Source organism: Pteropus medius, unplaced genomic scaffold (assembly GCF_902729225.1).
Source record: "Pteropus medius unplaced genomic scaffold, Ma_sr-lr_union100, whole genome shotgun sequence".
In the NCBI taxonomy this organism is placed as follows: domain Eukaryota; kingdom Metazoa; phylum Chordata; class Mammalia; order Chiroptera; family Pteropodidae; genus Pteropus; species Pteropus medius.
Window position 1 is genome coordinate 1,645,924 of NW_024341894.1, and position 20,888 is coordinate 1,666,811.

Consider the following 20,888-nt stretch of genomic DNA (forward strand, 5'->3'; position numbering starts at 1 on the left):
CAAATGAACAAGACTCATGGACATGGACAATAGACTAGTGGTTATCAGAGGGTAGAGGGTGACGGAGCGGGGAGGTAGACGGGGTAAAGGGGTCAAATACGTGCTAACTATGAGAGGTGAACACACAGTGTAAATGTATATATGCCTTACTGTTAAAGTGTATAGCTGAAACTTATTTGATTTCGTTAACCAATGTCACCATAAAAAAAATAAATTAATTAATTAAAAAAATTTGCAGGGAAAAACCACCAGAAAACAAAGATAAAAGATAATTCCCCAGACAGGAAATACTAGAGGCTCCTAAACATGTCTAAACCCACTCATTTAACAGAAATACAAATTAGGACTCATGTAAGAGAATACTTTAATAATAAGATTAGCAAAAATCAAAATTTTAAGAGCATACTGTGGTGGCAAGGATGGAGGGAGACAGCCTCTCTCATATACTACATTAATCTTTCGGGAGAACAATTGGGCAATATCTATCGAAATAATTCATGCTTTTGCCCTTCAATGCAGCCATTTCACTTACAGGCATTTATCTTACAGATCTGCTCTCATGTGCGAAATGCTTTATGTACACGGATATTCATAAAAGTACAGTTGGAAATAGTGAAAGAATGGAAACGACCTCAATATCCATCAACAGGGGTCTGTTTAAATAAAGCAGAGGCCGTCTACACAATAAAGTCATCTGTATGATGCAGCCACTACTGTGGTATATGAATAAATAAGAAACAACCTCCAGGACGTCTTATTAAATGAAGAAAAGGAAAAAAGTAAAAAACAACAGTATTATGGCGTGCTCCATTTATACAAAGACTGTATCGCTGTATGCTTATCTATGTCAAATGTAACTCCAGAAGTTTCCCAAGAGACTGCTAACAGTGAGAGGGAAACTGCTGTCCCAGAGGCAGGGGTAGGAGGGACATTTAGTTTTCACTGAACGCCCTTTTATGCCTTTTAAATTTTGTACAAGGTGCATATAGCACCTTTTTGATAAAAAGATGGGTATTATTGTCATATAGTTAGTTATATGTATAAATATCAACTGGCTACCTTCTAGATGTATGATCTCGGGTAAATTCCTTTTTAAAAATATATCTTCTATTTTTAGAAATACAAAATAAATTGGATAAATACACAGAAAAAAATAACAGTTATATATATCCACACTCTCACAATTAACAACTGATAATATCTTGGCAGATACGCTTTCCTTTTTTAAAAAGAAAAATGACTACTTGGCAAAAATGACAGATTTTAAGATTTCAAACACTGCAAAAAGTAAAAAAAGTAAAGTAAAAAACCCCCCAAATTCTACCATCCAACAAGGTAATGATAACTGTTACTTCTTAAACAACCTAACCTGATGTTTCTAAGCTCCAGCTTTCCTCATCACAGAGTCAGCATGAGGAAAGAATGAATAAATGTCAAGTCTGACATTGTATCAGGGAAGAGTTCATAAATGTCAGCTATTAGTGTTACTATTATAGGACATACACTGCAGTATGATTTGTCATACCATAGTCACTTATCATAAATACTATTTCCACAGGACCCAAACTAGTATTTATAACCACCTAATGGCTGCCACTGGATCTGATTCTTCTTTGAGTGACTGTTACTAATTCAATGCAATAAGAGGTGTCAGGAGGAAATAATCAGCTAATTTCTGAGGTGGAAAAAATGATGATTATATAGATGTATGATTAGACACAGAAAATCATTTAATGATCATGGGGAAAAAAATGATCTCTCTTCAAAATTCACCTAACAGTCATAGCAAGACATACAAGGACGAGGTTTTCAGTATAAACAAAGGGTGGTTTGGTCACTTCAGTAAGGAAACTCTGAATTCAGAAGGAAGCCCAAATGCTAAAACTAAGGAACCTCCATTTTAGGACAGCTCAATTTGCCATTATTGTTTACTGACCAGAAGGCTATAAGGAGAGGTGTCTATATAAACTTTAAAACATTATTTATAAGTGGGTAATGTTTTATAAATTCAGAAGAACTTTTAAAAGTTTAACTAGATATTCAATGGAAAAGATGATCAGAGTCAGAGAACCACACAACAGTCTCATGAATTTTAGAGAACATTAAACTGTAATAAAATGAATAAATAGACTCAGAAAAATTAAACAACTTGCTGAAAATAATATAACTAGTTACTTGCAGAATCTAGACTGGAACTAAGATTGCATGATTCCCTGTTCAATAATCTTTCCATGACACATCTATCAATTATTAAGTATGTCTCCTATAGAATGAAACTTCTAAAATCAACATGCAAATAACATATATTTAGTAAGCCTGATCATTTCTTCCATAATTAAAATGTAGTGTCTTTCATATAGTATACAAGCAGGATTATCAAAATCTGGTTTATGAAAGTAAGGCCCAAACTATGCCTTTACTTACAAATATGACAAAAGGAAATAACAGGGAACATAATATACCCTAAAAAATGCCGACCTAGGAGTCAGCATCAGCAGACCTGTGGGACCCTGGGCATTTTCTTCAATTCTCTTCACTTTCGTTTTCTCATTTGTAAAAGTTGAAAGGAAGGAGGAAAAAAGAACTAGATCTCTCAGGCTGCTTCTGGATGGAAAATTGCACTTCAAATATTTTAAATATTTTTATTATGAAAATATTATATGTCTTTATGAGAAAATTTGAGCATAAACAAAAGTGGGGAGAAAACATAAGAATCCTTTATATATTCATCACTCGAATTTAACAATTAGCAAGATTTTGCCGCATTTGCTTCAGCAAGGCCCTTCCTCTTTATTTTTGATAAAGTATTTTAAAGCAAATTTCAGAACTATCATTTCATCTCTCTGCATTTCAGTATTCATCCATAAATAATATGGATATAACCATAATGTTATTATTGTGTAACAAAATTAACAGGAATTCCTTAGTATGATCTAATGCCAATCCACATTCAAATTTTCCCAATTTTCTCAAAAATATCTTTTTTTTTTAAATTGGTTTATTCAGGATTCTCAGTCAATTTTGATCAAAGAAACACAATCCAAATATCTAGCAAGGTTTTAAGCCTGAAGTTTATACCTAGAGTTTAAGCAACTGATCATATTGTGATTATTCCTACTAAATCTTTCTTCATCCCCAATTCAATTTAGAAACATTCAAGTGCTGTGAATATTACCATCGATGTCAGAGTGTGGCTGTCAGATAGTTATTGACTGAAAGTCAGATGTAGCTGGCAAAAGTTATGTCTATGCTGGGCACATCAAGTGGTTAGTGTCAATGCATGAGAAGTAAAAATTAGGACTACATTGATGGTAACCAGTCAAGAAACAATGTAGATAAAGACAAGAGATAAGATACAATTGGACCTGCCATGTGGGAATGGTCTGGTGGGATGAGCAGAATGCCTAAACCAGAATGTCAATAAACATAAGAGGCAGTGCCAAGTTCTGACATTTGTACATCAAAGTGCATTGCTGATGAAACATTAAAGGAGCCTGGAATATTGCTACTGTCTCTTTTCATCTATAGATTGGCAAGTACAGTTAGGAGGATCTTTCCCGAGGTCTTTTGGTCTGTAATTAATATGTGTTTACTCCAGGAGGCAGTAAGCACCTTAATTCACAGGCTTACTTAGGTCTGAAATACAAGGCATAGCATATAAATGGGAATTGAATTTATACACACACACGTTATGTTTATATACATATATATTTACTGTTTCTTTAAAAACAGTAGTCGGTAAATACTTATAGAAAAAAACCCTTATAGAAATAAATCATCGCTAATTCTTAGGATTTGTAAATTTTCTTTTTTTTTTTTTTTAGGATTTCAAAGGGAGAAGTCTTTAGCTTTCTCATATATCTGCTTTAATGTCAAAACCTCAGCTTTCCACTTGGCTTTCCAGCTTCCTTAAATGTCCAACCTCCTAAATCTTCAAATCTTTTTTGTTTTGCAGTTGTCATTTGACTATAGTAGAGAGGGAGTTCTTTATGTAACTGCTCCTGAAGTAAGGCAAACTAGTCTTCTTTATCTAATTCTGCATGTGCTTGAAGAATTTCAGAAGTTTCTAATGCAACTAGTATGAAGCAGGGTCATGCTACTAGAAGCCTGAAAACACCAAGTTGACAATGCAAGTTATTTACTGAGCATCTACTTCATGAAAAGCACTGTGAGCAATACAAAGATGACCACCATCATCTTCAGGAGTTCTCAGCTAACAGAGAGGACGGAGTATACAGAATGATAATATAAAGTGAAAGGTGCCGGGTGCTATAAAAATATATAAAAAAAGTGTAGGGAAGAACAAAGTTTGGGACACATGATGGTGGGATCAGAACAATCTCCTTATTCTGTATTTGAAGAGAGGAAGGATGTGACTAATACTTACATTGGAAATATGATTTAGGAAGTCTACCTTGGAAGTAGATGAATGAGGAAAGATCAAAGGAGAAAAAACAGCAAGGAGACATTGCAATAGTCCCAGAAAGAGTCAAGAGGGCTTGATTTAGACAATGGTGCTGGTAATGGAGAGGAGATGACAGTGTGAACCAAGAAGAGATACTGAGTCTGAAATATAGGTTTAGAACTCACCAGCACCCAGGGGACTGCTGAAACCTCGGTGGTAGGTTGGATCGCCAAAGGAAACAGGTGGAGAGAAGAGATCCATTCCTTGAAGAATGTTTATATTTAAGAAACAAAAAGTGGAAGTGGAGCCAAAAGAAACAGAGAAGGAGCAGACACGATTAGAAAAGGATCAGGAAAATAATACTGTCACAGAAGCTTAGAGAAGATACAGTCTCCATAAAGTAAAGAAGAGGAGGCGACAGAAACAGGTGATGCAGAAGGGCCAATGAGAGTGAAAAAGAGGACGACATGTGATTTTTCGACTAGGAAGTGGTCAGTGACCATTCAGACACAGATTTCAGCACAGATGTGAGGATGGAAGCCAGACTGCAGAGGCATGAATGGTGAGTATGGGGAAATGGAGGCAGTTAAGACGGTTTGAGAAAAAGAAGACTTTATAGGCAAAGAAGACAAATTTCAGAAAAAAGTGATGGAAAATAATGGATGGAAGCTATAACTAATGGAGAAAAGTTCTGAAAGAGGTGAGAAAAATGAAGGGGCTGGCTCCAGAAAGGAGGATCATGATTCCTCTGAGGCAACTGGCTTAGAGAAAGTCCCTCCTTCTCCTCAAAGTTTCCTATCTCCTGAGAGAAAGAAAGAATTGGTGGTGGCTAAGAAGGTCAAAACATCCAGAAACATAAAAACTAAAGCACAGGCCCAGGCTCAGGGCCTGTGAATCTGACCATAAACTTAGTTGTTACCTACAAATTACTAGAATCTTCCTAGATCTAAGACTGCCAAGAGTCTCTTCTGCTTAGATTTCATGTCTGGTCTTTTTACTAGGTCCTTGGGGAACAACTTGAGCCTAACTCTGTGGATCTCATATTATTCAAGACATCTGTATTTAGACTAAAGTCCCAAACTTGAATCTTAGCTTCTCCTCACTTTTTCATGCTATATGGTGGCACCTCTATCCACTAATTGATAATGTCCTCTTTACCAAGAGAAACTTATAACACATTCCACTGGCCTAACCGAACTCCTAGTCTTGGTCAGTCAGGAACCCCCTGACTTTATGCTAGTCAACAGCCAGAAGGAGTAAGCTTCCTTATCTATAAAATGTGCGCTTGCCCTATGTAATATTGAAAGTTCTAAAATAGCTTTAAAATCCTATGATTCTAAGTCAACATTGCATGGAACCTTTGCTCTTTTCTTCTGATTCAGGATTTCTTAGTACTGTAGTGTTTCCTTGAGTATACTTAATATTTCTGAACCAATATCTAAACTTGAGATTTTTTAATGTAGCAGAAAGGATGTAAGATGAACCACAGTACACTTTTTTTTTTTAATCAACACTTTACTTACCTCTCTTCATTATTTTCCATCTGATTAGGAAAAGCAGCAAAGTCTAGTAGTAATTTAATGGCATCAAGGTATCCGTTGTTACAGGACCAGTGCAAAGCTGTTCTTCCCTATAAGAATGAGCAAAACTCAAGTATATCATGGAGAATGTATTTTTGGACTCATGGTTATTTATGCTAACTCAAAAATATAAACAAATCTCTCCCCCAATTGCTTAATTACAGAAAGGGACAATATTAAGTGTAAAGTAGAGAAAATGGATTGTATCTTAACTAAGTGATCAAAATTAGCACGACGTGATGGGGCATCACATGTCTCCAGATTCGATATCACTTATATAATATTCCAACCAAAAGTGTAAAGTTTGAATCTAATTATGATGAATCATAAGGTAAACCCAAATTGAATAAAATTCTGTAAAATAAATGGCCTGCATTCTTAAAAATTTTCAGTGTCATAAAAGATAAAGAAGGCATGAAGCATTGCTAGAGATACATAGGGATATTTCATAGAGTTCAAGCAGTCAAAAAGGAAGATATCACAATCCTAAATCTATATGCACCTAATAGCAGCTTCTAAGCATATAGACTTGAAATTGACAAAATTAAAAGGGGAGAGAGTCAAATTCATAATTACAGTGGAAGATTTTTAACCCATCTTTTACAACAGTTGATAGAACAAACAAATAAAAGAGCAGGAAAGACACAGACGATCTGAACAATATAAAGCAAAAATTTGACCTAAGTGATAATACACAAAATATTGCGTCTAACGACAAAATTAGTACTCTTTTCAAGTGTACATAGAACGTTTACCCACATAACCATATGCTGGGCCATAAAGGAAGTCTCAAAAGATTTTGAAACACTAAAATAATTCAGAGTATATTTTCAGACCACAGTAAAATTTAAGCTACAAATCAGCGTGATAAGCAGAATAATGTACCTACTTCCTTGCAAAGATGTCTACATCCTAATTTCTGGAATCTGTACCTATGTTACATTTTATAGAAAGGGGGAATTAAGGTTGTAGATAGAATTAAGGTTGCTAATCATCTGACCTTGAGATGGGGAGATTATCCTGGATTATCCAGGTCGGTCCAATGTAACAATATGGGTTCTTAAAAGCGAAAGAGGGAGGCAAGAGGGTGAGTGTCAGAGTGATGCGGTGTGAGAAAGACTTAGCCAGTCATCGCTAGCTTTGAGGATGGAGGGATGGAGCCCAAACCAAGGAATGAGGGCCACATCTAGAAGCTGGAAAACTCAAAAGAAACAGATTCTCCCCTAGAGCCTCCAAAAGGAATGTAGTCCTGCCAATACCTTGATTTTAACCCAGTGAGATCCATTTTGGTCTGACAGATCAGTAAGATAATAATTTTGTTCTAAGCCACTAAATTCGTGGTAATTTGTTACAGCAGCAATAGGAAATTAAAGCGGTCAACAACAAAAAGATAAGAAAATGCCTAACTGCCTAGAAATTAAACAATACACTAAATAATCTCTGGGTCAAATAATAAATCAAATAGAAATTAGAAAATCTTTGAGTTGAATGATGGTGATGGTATAACTTATTCAAATTTGTAAGATACAGTTAAGGAGTGCTTAGAAGAAGCCTGCTTAAATATATATATTGGAAAAGAAATATTGAAGAAAATCAATGATTTAAATGTTCTTCAAAAGAATCTTTAAAAAAATAGTAATTCAAACCTGAGGAAAGTGGATGTAGAAAATAATAAAGATAAGAGTGAATAGCAACGAAATAGTAAAAAAAACCCAAAAAACGAAAATAAAGAAATCAACAGACAGAAGTAAGTCCTTTGGAAAGGTAAATAAGCAAAATGAAAAATTTTTTTTAAAAAGAAAAGAGACAACACACATTACCAATATGTGGAATGAATAAGAGAAAATCACTACAGATCTTACAGACATAAAAAAACAATTAGGAGCATATATGACCAAATTTATGTATAAACATTTGACTTTTTAAATAAAGTGGATAGATTTCTTAAAAATTCAACTTACTAAATCAAAAAAGAAAAATAATTAGAAAATCTCATTTGTAATTATTAATAGAACTGAAGCAGTTATTAACAACTTTTGCACAAAGGAAATCCCTAGGGCCTGATGACTTCACCAGGGAATCCTTCTAAACATTTAAGGAAGAAGTCACACCAATCTTACACAAATTCGTTAGGAGAATAGAAAAAGAGGTATTATCTACTTCATAACTCTTTTTATAAGGTCAGCATAACCTTGGTACCAAAACCTGAGAAGCACAATACAAGAAAGAAAAATCACAGGTCAATGTCTCTCATAAACATAGATGCAAAAATCTCAAAATACTAGCAAATAAAATCTACTAATATATATATATTTATTTTAAAAAGTATATCATCATAAGTGGGGCTTACTCCAGGAATGAAAGGGTGGTTTATCATCTGAAAAAACAATGTAATCAATATAATCATGATATTAACAGCAAAGAGAAAAAAAATAATATGACCATATTGATAAATGCAGAAATAGTGTCTGACAAAAATTAAACAGTTAATTGTGATTTAAAACAACTTTTAGCAACTAGAAATATAAGGTAGCCTATAGCAAACGCTGTATTCAATGGTGAAATATTTAAAGCTTTCTCCTTGAGAAGCCAGAATGAATTAAGAATGTCAACTATCACCAATTCTATTCAACACTGCATTGGAGATCCGAGCTTGTTCAATAAGGTAAGACAAGAAATGAAAGGTGTAAAAACTGGAAAGGAAGAAATAAAAATGTTATTATTCACAGACAGTATGATTGTTTATGTAAATAATCCGAAATAATAAACATAAAAACAATACATATAAAAATAGAACTGGAAAGTAGATTAATATACTACTTACATAAGAAACTGGAAACTTGTAAAGAAAGTAAAACGTATTGCAAATTATAAAAGATGCATTTCTAACAACATAGGTACAAGGACCACATTTTACATATTTTCATTGTTACTTTTATATATAGTAATAATCTCGATAAATATTTATGGAAGGAATTAATAGGGAACATATTTTCTGACATGAAAAACATAATAGGCTAGTATTTTTAAAGAGTTAAAGTAATTAAACCAGCAAAAAAGTCAATACTGGCTAAATAGAGAGAAATCAACACATTACTACATAGCCGAGTAAAGCATAGATCAACCCGCATATTTTAAAAATCAGTTCGAAAGTATGTACCAGAGCTAATCACATTATTATACCATTCATTACTTTGACTCAATAATCTCGCTTAGGGAAAATTATTCTAAGGGAATAATCCAAAAGAAAAAGAGTTAAATGCACAAAGATGATTTATGCTACAGGATCTGTAATAAAGAAAAAGTATCCAACAACAGGAAGTTACTTATTTAATTCTAAGATTTGGGTTATAGGCACAATTTGGACCTGGACTCCCTCCAACCTCCCTGCCACCGTTGTTAACTTAAGGAAATTATTTAAGCTCCATGAGCTTCAATTTCCTCATCTATAAAATGAAGATAATAATAGTAACTTTTTTATCGAGTTGCTATTGGGATTGAATGAGTTATTAAACATAAAATTCTTAGAACTTTGGAATATTTACCATGTATGATTATGAAAAAGATTATATACCAAATGAGAGAATACTGGTGATAATTTTAAGTGGGCAAAACAAAACGTGGTTTGTAAAATCATATATATATATATATATATATACATTTATATCCATATGTATACATATGCCACGTGTATGTATTTTATAAACATTACATTCTATATTATGATTTTGTTAAATTATATAGACATATAGACAAGGACTTAAAGAGAACATGGACAAATAAAAATCATTTTTAATTAACAGATTTGTGAATGATCTCATTTGGTAAATAGTCATTTTAACTGAATTTTAGTTAACAAAGAAAAAATACATTAAACATTTATAGAAACGACCCAGAATTTCTACCTCTTTGTCTTGAATGTTAGGGTCTGCATTATTTTCCATGAGTACTGCCATGCAGTTGATGTATCCCCCATATGCAGCACACTGCAAGGGGGTCCTTCCTGCATAATCTTGCACATTTGGATTGATCTTGTTTTCTATCAATATCTGGCAAACATCAGCATTTCCTCCCAGCGCTGCCCAATGTAGAAGAGAATGTCCATCTTGGTCAACTAGATCTACCCTTGCTCCACCTGAAAAAGCAAAAATATAATGAAAATGTTTAATATAGACAGCATTTACCAAAAAGAATAGAAGTTTAAAAAATATAACAACAGTCCCTCAAATGCTTTTTAACTCTTAGCAAAATGCTTCCACGTATATTATCTACTTCAGATTTTTACAATAAGCATATGAGTTGATCAGGGTAGGCATTATTTTCCTTTTACATAAAATAAAGCTGAAGATCAGGCATATGAAGTGATATTTTTCCAAAATCACACAACTACCAACAGATGGAGCTAGGACCTCGAGTTTCCTGATGCCACGTGTGGCGCTCTTCCCTCCACCCTTCTATCCAGGTGGCTCTCTGCTACGTCAAGCTTTGTATTTCAAATCACGAATGCAAGAACTCCTGCCTTTTGAGAGTGACTTAATAACTAACCTTTAATAAGCGTCTGAATCACATCCTTGTGTCCCATCTCACAGGCTCGGAAAAGGGGAGTATGTTTCATGACATCAGTAGCGTCTACTTGAGCATTATTTTCCAATAATAACTTCACGGTGCTGACATGGCCAGAAAGGGCAGCAGCGTGTAAAGCTAAAAAGGGAGCAAAAGAAAGTGATGGACTCTTTATTAACAACTTTACCTCTTTATTATGCTAACCATATATCTTTTCCTCTTTAGATTTCCCCACCATTTTGGCTAAATGGAATCTAATCTTAAGGATTCTCTATTTTCCATTTTTGAAGATTTCTATCTTCCTTTCTATTTATAGGTATTATTTATACTTTTTCTTTTTTTTCTACCTTTCTTATCTCACTGTTTTCCTCCCCTTTATCTTGTTGGCCTGAAATGGTCCCTTCTTCTCAGTTGCTAGTTTATTATATTTTCCTCTTTCTGAGAGGGCAAGAGAACAAAAAATGAAAAAGAGAAATAATTTAAATGATGCAGGCAATTCTGCTCACCAATCCACTCAATAAGCATACACCCCTGAGGGATCGTGTGATAGGAGATATCAGTCTACTGTTCCTTCAGTTGGTTACACAAGCTATTCTTGCAGCTGGTCTAGGTACCCACGAGGTACTGAAAGTTTGTGCATCTTACTTCATTGAGTGTATTTTTCATACAACATAACTCCAAAGGCAAGCCAGCTATTTCCTCAGGGCTCAATTTAAGAAACACTGAGATGGAATGTGGTCTCTCCTCTAGTGCTTTTGTAAGGGGTTTGAAAGAGTAATTGTGACTATATGTGAGTTTCATGTTATACTGACCCCTGCCTATGTTATTCCACTCTAGTGCTTGACTTACGCCATCACTTTTTAGATTACTCTGTAAATTCTATTTAAATTAATCACTTTTTACATTCTTCCGAATTTGCTAGGTTAACTATCTAGAGGACCAGGCTAGTTCTTTCTCAGTGTTATGGCTCTATATTGCCTAGAACAATATTTCTGTCATAAAATGTGATCCACGGACCAAACGTGAGATATCTATAAAAATGTGGGTTCCTGGAGATTTATTGAGCACCTGCTAGGAACTAGTATTAATGTAATGATGGGAATTCAGCAGGGAACAAAATAGATAATGTTATAGCCCAGTAGGAGAAGCAAAACAAAAACAAAAACAAAAAAACAAAAAAACCCACCAAAATATAATAACAAGAAAGTACTCAGTAGTGATAGATGGTATAATTAAAGTAATAAAAGGTATTCTGATTTGTAGGGTGACTGGGGGATAACTTTTGATTGGTGGTAAGGGGGAAGCCTTTGCTAAGGAGCTGACATTTAAGGAGAGACTTAAATCATAAAAAAGAGAATGCAATGTAGAGATCTGGAAAGAGAGTAATTTGAGCAAAGGGAATGGTTAGTATAAGGACAGGGATGAATCCATGTGTTTAAGGAAGGCAAGGAAGCTGCAGCACAGTAGGTAGAAAAGGCCAGATCATAAATGGCCATACAGATCAGAGTACTGGAAGATACTGAAGGGCTTTAAATAGGTAAGTGATATTATCTAATTTATGGTTTAAACAGAACACTCTAGCTGTTCTGAGGAAAATGCACTGTAGAATATAAACAGGGAGATCAGTTAAGACTATTGCAGTAGACTGGGTAAAAAGTGAGAGCTTGAACGAGGGTAACAGGAAAGGAGATGGAGAGAAGTAGAAAGACTTAGAATACATTTTGGAGATGGAGTCAACAGGACTTGTTGACGGAATGTGAAATAGGATCTCTGTCCATATAGTCTGTATTTAAACTAACACCCCAGTAATTCTAATGCACACTTGAGCTTGACAACTCTGATCTGAATGCGTAAGTGTTAGTTTGGCCTAGATGAGATTCAGACAGGTGTGAGATATTTCACATATCTGAAGTGCTGTCATGTGGAAGAAAGCAGAGTGAACATTCAATTTGACTCAATATGAAGAAGAATATTCTAAAAGAGTTAGGTAAAGAGGATAGCAGTGGATCCCTCATATTGAAGCTGTTAAAACAGAGACTAAAGACCACTACTTAAAATGTTTATAAGGCAGATTGAAGTGTGATATACTTCAGTGATTTTCATATTTTCAGGGTATAAGAATGCTTCCCCTGCCCCAAATGAAAACTTATAAAACACTCAACATATAAACAGATGAGAGCTGTTCTGACTAAAGTAGGGGTAGAGGGTTATCCATGTAAGCATCTATGCCCTCGGCAACATTTCAAGTACCTCTACAGAAACCTGTTGTCTTGAAGAACATGGCTTGGAAAACCCTGGACTAGATCTAATTTTAAGGTACTTTCTAATTCTGAAATTCTACATTTTGTGATATGGCATCAGGATACAAAAGATATTCTTCATATAAATATCAATGTCAAATAAAAAATAGACAAAATGTCAATTAAGCAAGATAGAACAAATAATCTTATTAAAGGAAATTCCCCATTTTTGACTATTTGCATTTACTTTATGTTAAAATAACCTTAGATGTAACTACTGTTGCCCCCTCTTTGAAAAAGTGCCACAAGTTTACATAGAAGTGCTATTTTTTTTTTAACTCTAACTTGATATTATGGAAAATTTCAAACATATTCAAAACTAAAGACAATAATCCAGTAAACTCAATATAGCCACCACCCAGCTTCAGCAATTACCAGTACATGGCTAATCTTGTTTCAACTAACTGCTATCTATTCCTCCACTTCTGATCATTTTGAATAAAATTCTAGAGTTGTATCCTTCCATTTGTAAATATTTTGCTAAGAATAGCTGAAAGACATGTGTTTATTTTTAGAAACACAACCACTGTATCAGTTAGGGTTCATTTAGGAGACAGAAACCACGCCAGACACTATAACAGAGAGAATTCAACATAAGGTATTGCTGCTACCTACTGAAGAACTGAAAAAGCAAAAAGGGAACACGAAGGTATCACAGAAGTAGTAAATGCAGGAAACAGCTTCAAATTCTAGGACTAGGGGAACAGAAACAAGAGGATGGAATTATTAACACTTAAAAGCTAAGAAGAGGAGCCCTGCAGAGCTGAAACTCAGACCTCTGAGAAGGGGCTGTGCTTGGCTGGTGCTGGTTCCTATGAAGGGGGTGCTCTGAGGCTGGTACTATTGAGTGATGAAAAAACTGCAAAGTGAAACTGACTGTTGCCATTGGAACGAAGTGTCAGCACTGTGTTGAAGATTTACTAGGGTGATGCTGCCATGAACAGAAAACAAACACATAGAATAGTAAGCAGATAGAAAGATGTAATCTTTTGTTCCTCTTTAAGCTTTCCAGTCTCCTACTGCCACATAAGGGCTGATTCTAACAGGGCACCTGCTGACAAGGGGGAAATGTGTTTTGCAGAGCCCTAGCCCCAGTATTGCAAAGAAAGGATAGTCCCATGTGCCTGATGGCTTTATCATTTTTTATAGGTTATTTATTTGAATCAAGATCCAAATAATGTCTGTATATTGCTGTTGATAAGAACTCTTTTTTTTTTCAGAGGGAAGGGAAAAAACCCTGTAGAGAGATGATGGAGAGAAACTCACTTTCATAGACAAAGAATGTCAGGAAGTATCTCTGACATATAATAAAATCCCCTTAGGAGAAAGAGCCCAGGGAATTAGTGAATCTGAGAAGAATTTATGTCTGAACTCCAACCACGGTGTACATCAGAAAGACACCTTTGGTCGAAAGGATTCATATGTCCTCACCTATACTTTATTAAAATACATGAAAAAGTTAAACTAAAAGGCTAGTGATAAATTAAAAGACTGCACACTAATGGAAGTCAGACAAAAATTAAATGTTCAGACTACTTATAAACTAAATGTCTTACATGTCTGCACTTACCTCTTAAGAAGCTTAAGGTCTTCTGTGAGGTTTTGATAAAGAAATACTTTTGAAAGTTAAAGCCTTTATCAAAATTGGTATTACCTTAAAATTATTTGTTAAAAACTCTTAAAAAATAACTTAGAGGGTATGGTGGTGTAGCTACAGGGAAAGTGAATACTAGCTGTAGCAACTTTCTTTCCACTTGACCACTCATTGCTGGATCAATAGTTTTGGTGGCCAAAAAAGATCTTATCCAAGACAACAGGTAGCTGCAAATGGTTCTAGTATGTTTCTATAAGTAAGAAAAAAAAAAAACACTGAGAAGCTTGTAGCTGAGCTTTTATTCTATTCAGTGTTATTGTGCTATAGTGTGAATTTTCTTCCAATTCGGATACAGAACACAAAGAAGAAATCTCCAAGTTGACAATGAATGCTAAAAAACTTATACTTCTCTTATTAACCAACATGTAGTTAAAGGGCTCTCTTATTAGAGAAAGAGACTGAAAGAAGCATCTAGTAAGACCTTTTGATGCAAAGCTGACTTGAAGCAGATAGAAAGATGTAATCTTTTGCTCCTCTTTAAGCTTTCCAGTCTCCTACTGCCACATAAGGGCTGATTCTAACAGGGCACCTGCTGACAAGGGGGAAATGTGTTTTGCAGAGCCCTAGCCCCAGTATTGCAAAGAAAGGATAGTCCCATGTGCCTATCTAGAGTCATGAGAGGTTATCACTAAAATGGCAAATTTAGGATAAGGTAATTCTATTCAAACCTGAGAAAAGAGCATATTAAACATGTACAATTTTAGAGTACAGGTTTATGCTTTTTTTTTTTTTTACACAAAGATAATCAGAAGAGTTCCCATAATCAAGTCTAAGAAGCAACCAAGGTCTTAAACTAAATAAATGCCTTCAGTTACCAGGTAAAAACATAGGCTAATTTTAGTCATAATACCTGCAGGAAACAAAGACTTTGGAGTGATCCTGGCAACCTAAACTGGAAAAGTGAAGATGAAAGTCTAACAACATTAAATTAGGAATAATGATTTTAAGGTACTATTGTACAAGTTTTACAGCACCATCTCCACTTTGGAACCAAATTGATCGTGTCCACCAGTTCTTACCTGTACCTCCATATTTGTCTGCCATGTTAATATCAATATCAGATTTTAAACTCAGCATAGTCCTAAGGACATCATCACTGCCTTTCCCAGCGGCCCACATAAAGGATGTTCTTCCTTCGAGGTCTGAATCATCTTTCACTGAAGGATGTTTTAAAAAGACTTTAACTGTTTCCTGTAAGAAAACTTCATTTAAAAATTTGAGACAAGAGAGTAATATTTTTCATGATAACAAAAGCACTGTTATATGTGACTTCAAATAAGAAGCAAAGTATTTTTACCTGGTTTCGAATCAAATGAAATTATTGTGGGGTTTTGTTGTTGTTGTTTGCTGATATTTTTCAAAAAGAGAACTGCAACCTCTTGTGAATTAATAGAGTCTAAGAAAGTCAAGGGGCTTGAAACTGAGCTTAGAAAATTTGCATAATTATAAAAAAATCATCTTTAGGATTGGCTGATTATCTAAAGCGAGTATTTCTTTCAATAAACATCCACAATGTTCTACCATTCTTTCTTACTATCATTAGCACAGTTACTTAATTACTGGTACCTGTACATATGTTAAATTTGGAGTCTAAAACTTGGGTTCAAGATCTTAGGCAAGTGATTTAATCTCTTGGAACCCTGCTTTCTTGTAAATAGGGATAGCGTGTCTTATCTCATAGGCTTGTATTGAAACATGGATTGAGTTCTGTTTTCCACAGATTGACTAGACTGGGCCAACTGAACTTCTTATGTGTTTGTAACAAGATTCTCATCAAAATCTATCTTGTATTTTTCTGAGATCTTGGAAGATAAAAGAAGATAATGGCTTACCAAAACTCTAGGTGATAAATAAAATCAATTTTTATGAATGCTATAAGAAAGACTATAGCTACAGTTGTTCTGAGCACCAGAGAGAAAAAAAGGTAGGAAATAAGATATTTTAGCCATCTGAGTACTCAAGATATTCAATGGTGCATTTGGTAAGGTCAGGAAGATGGAATTATACTATGCTGAAGATAGCATTCTTATAATTTAATGACACCAAACACGTCATGTAAAAGGCAGCAAAATCAACTTTGGCTGCTTTAATGTGTGCCTCTATGGATAAGTCTGTGGTTCTTGGTGGCCACTCATTCTCAGGAAGCTGAAGCAGCCTAGAGACGATCATGTTGTTGGCTGGATTGAGTGATATAATAGATGAGAAAGTGCTTTGTAAACTATAAAGGTGATAAGGGAAGAACTGTTAATGATATTCGATATCTTTGGAAATACCAATAATTCATATTATTGCTTTCTCAGATATGTAATATACATAATTAACACTAGTAACCATATGAATGCATTCTGTTTCTTGAGTACCCGCTCAATGCCAAGGACTAAACTAGGCACTTGCCATAAATTTTCTCTAATTCTTACAACAATCCTGAAAGAAAAGGTATAATTATGCCCATTTTAAACATGAAGAAACTAAGACTCAGAATGGTTAAGAAACTTGTGCAAGGTTACACAGCTAGCAAATAACACAGTCAAGATTCCAGCCAAGGTTTGTCTAGTTCTAAAGCTTTGCCACACTGCCTTCAGGACAGTTATAGATTGCTGAACACTTAAGTTGTCCTTAGTGCTATAAAGTAACAAAAAGATGAAGTATACTTATGGTAATGCAAAATGTTACACCAAAGAGTTAAAATAAAAACTGTATAAAACTTCACATGTGACTAACAATTTTACAAAAACTCAAGACTATCAGTTAACAGTATGAACAATTGTTGAAAGATAACTGCTGTACAAACATCCACAAATGAGCTCATGTTAAATGGTGAAATATGAATAAGGTCAGTGGATTACATAAATGTCAATTTTCTGTTTATGATATTGTATTATACTTTTGCAAGATATTACCATTGGGGTAAATAGAGTGAAGGGTACATGGGCTCTCATGGTTTCATTTTTATAAATGCAAAAAAATTCACAATTGTATCAAAATTAAAATTTAATCAAGAAAAAAAGATAATTTTCACGTTTTACTTACAGCAAAGTTACTCTGAGCTGCATAGTGCAAGGGTGTTGCTCCTTGGCTATCAGAAGGGATGGTTCCAGATTTATTTCTTTCTAAAAGGAGATGGACAATCTGTGCATGGCCTGAAGTAGACAAAACGAGGTAGCTGTCATATATCAAGGACATTAATTAATTTATAATCTATTTAAAAGAAAGGGGTAAGAAAAGTCACTAGCACATAGTATAGCATTCAAAATGGTTTCTGAACAGCAGCCCTCAGTGCAGCTTCTTCTTACTTCTCTTAAAATACTATGATAATATAGAACAAAGGCAAAAACTTACAACACTAAAAACTTAAATGTTCAATCAGGAAGGAAATAACATTAATTATTATTGCCAGATTGAAAAAAAGGCAACACTAGATATCAGCTCATTGCATTCCCTGGCTTCACTTTATAAAACTGCCTATAAGAAAGGAGGAAGGTGTGTTAAAAGCCAGCCCCTCTCAGTCGTCAATGCCCGCAGTCTCCAGGTTCCATTGCACAACCAATCAGGACTGCACACCTGCTCTCTTCTACTGTCCAGGAGGACAAACTACAATTCAATCTCCTGACTCTCCGAGGTCTCCTATCTCTCCCCTCTAATCTCCCTCCTCCAATATTTTAACATCTAGGCAGTGATTTCAAATCATAGGAAACAAATGTGCAGGAATGATGTGGTGGTGAAGAAAATATTCTACAGTACAATCTGGAGGCTGTGTCTCCACAAGTAAAGAACTGATGAAAGGATCAAAGGATGAACAAACCTGTCAGCACTATATTTAGGAAACCTGAATTTCATAAATTCTCTTGCTTCAGCATATTGGGGAACCAGGCAACGAAGAAGATGTCACATTAATAGAGCAAGCATACACTGTATGAGAGCCAGGCAGAACAATAGAATTTAGTGAGAGTTCTCGTCTACCTGCTCTCCAGCCATAGTTTGAGATTGAGTTCTCCATAACACAAATGGATGAAAGTAGGATCAAAGGCAATCCATGTCACACAGTCAACTGAAACATATCTTACTTTATTTGAAGGATAAAGAGAAGCATTCAGTAAAGGCTATATGAAAACATACTATAGGACAAGGGAAAAGGAACACCATCAGAAAGATAAGAGCATACCTCAGAAAATGATCTAGAGAAGGATCCAGAGGAAAATTTCAAGAAACTGTTTGGTAACCTTGATTTAGTGCAAAGAGATGGTGGCTCTATGCAGTGAAACAGAACATCCTAAGAAGAAAACAGAATGAAATGAAAACATAATGGAATGAGGTAAAAGGGGACATAGACTGAGATAAAAGGAAATATGGATGAGAGAAGGAAATCAAATAAAATATATAAGGGACAGAAAGAAAGCAGAACTTAGGGAACAGAAAGCCAAGTTAGTGATGTGGAGATAAATTTGTGAAGTCCTCCTAGAATGCAGAAAGAAAGAAAGAAAAGGGATGAAATTGCACATTGAAATGAACTCTAAATAACAATTATAAATCCGACTATAAAACTGAATGCAAATGTAAAAATCATTCTCAAAAGACAATGCTTAATTTAAAAACTAAGACTATAATAATGATCGAGGAAAACCTCAGGCCACATTAACAAATACTAGAAGAGTATTAAGTAAAAGTGTGCTAAATTCTTCATTTTAAATAGGTTAGAATTAACAGATACAGTTTTGTGTTTTGACTCTGATTCAAGTTTTAAAAAGTTTTTGATCAATTTAAAAGTAACCACTAATAAAACTTTAAAAGCTCCTAAAACATTAGGCAATTCATATCAAATAACAACAAACCTAATCTGTACATTAAAAGGCAGAAAACAAAGGAAATAGGAAAACAAAAGCAAAAAACAAACAAACAAACCCAAAACACTATCAGTATTCAAAAAGCAGAATAGCAGGAAAAAGATCAAATTATATATCTCCTAACAATGACTTTCAATGGGTAAAATGCCTTCACTAAGAGAGGACTCTCAGATTGCCCCTTCAAAGCAGACATATACACATATATGACTCTTCCATCTAAAAAAGAGATCCCCAAAAAGGTTACATAAAAGGCATATTAGTAAAATAGGAAGAAAAAAAATCAAACATATCCATACATAAAATTAAAGCCCTTCTCCCTAAAAATAAAGACACTGAATATAAAAAGAGGATTATTTTACATTTATATTTGTAAATGAATTTATATTACTTTTAAATAAAAATTAAATGCTAAGACATGATGTTGAAATTAAAACAAAGATAAAACAGATAATACATTTATATTACTAAAATTTAGGCATAAACAGATGGACTTAGGTATAAAATAATGTCACATAATTAAAAATTAAAACAATTAAATAGAAGACAGGACCTAGGAGAACAGAAGTCATAGAAAGTTTCCTATACTCATGCACTTCCTCCTACTATTGATCTTTTGATTCACATTCAACTCACCTAGTAAAGCTGCCCAATGAAGTGGGGTTCGAAATAAGTTATCATAAGATGTTATATTACAGCTTTCATATGAGGTCAAGACATCAACCACCGTCACATTCCCATCAGCGACTGCAAAGTGAAGGGGTGTCCGACCCTCGTAGTCTTGCCAGTTCAGTAAAGACTCTGTTGGAGCAGCATCCTGTTTTTAAGGAACCAAGGACTTCAGACAGACATTGACTTCTCAATAAATCATATTTGCTATAAGTATTAACAGAGCAGTTTTCTAAACCTCTATATTCTTGCAGCACAAGTAAAGTATAAAATTTAGAAAAAAAGTATACATCTAAATCTTTAAAAATATTTTTGTATTTAACTATGAAAAGTATAGAAAAGATAATAAACACCATGACTATCTAGATTAAATGGGTATCAAAATTTTGCCTAATGTACTTTGGTATCTGTTATGAATTGAGCTATAGCTGTATGCTTTGTTCTTTTGCTAAATATGTATGAATTCATAAATAGTACATAAATTTCATGTGTTTTTAATATTTATTCTTATGAATTATACTATGTATATCCTTTGGCGATTTTTTCTTTCAACACTATGCTTTTGGGTATACTAGTTCATTAGTTAAACCACAATTTAGTTATCCATTCTCCTACTAAGGGACATTTAGGTTATTTACATTTTTTCCCACTATTAACAATTACGCTACAATAAACATACTTCCTTTACTTGTCCCCTTGTGGCACATGTGTGAGATTTTTCTCTAGCCAGACCTGTAGAATGGGAATTGCAGGGCTGAAGGATATCTGCATCTTCAACTGGATATTGTGAAGCTGTTCTCCAAATGGTTGTACCAATTAGCGTGTCTATGCCAATGTATAAAAGTTTTTACTACCCAAATGCTGGTACAAATAAGCCAT

General features: G+C 34.4%; 1 protein-coding gene across 8 annotated transcripts in view; it reads right to left on the reverse strand.

Annotated features, from left to right (window-relative positions):
- INVS (inversin) overlaps nt 1-20,888 on the reverse strand; it is a 127,940-nt gene that overhangs the window by 44,330 nt on the left and 62,722 nt on the right. For all 8 annotated transcript variants that reach the window (XM_039855775.1, XM_039855766.1, XM_039855792.1 and 5 more), the window contains 6 exons: nt 19,977-20,157; nt 17,533-17,642; nt 15,522-15,693; nt 10,531-10,686; nt 9,891-10,120; nt 5,929-6,035 (listed from right to left, as the gene is read on the reverse strand). In XM_039855775.1, the coding sequence (XP_039711709.1) occupies nt 5,929-6,035; nt 9,891-10,120; nt 10,531-10,686; nt 15,522-15,693; nt 17,533-17,642; nt 19,977-20,157 (956 nt within the window). The remainder of the gene's footprint in view (nt 1-5,928; nt 6,036-9,890; nt 10,121-10,530; nt 10,687-15,521; nt 15,694-17,532; nt 17,643-19,976; nt 20,158-20,888) is intronic.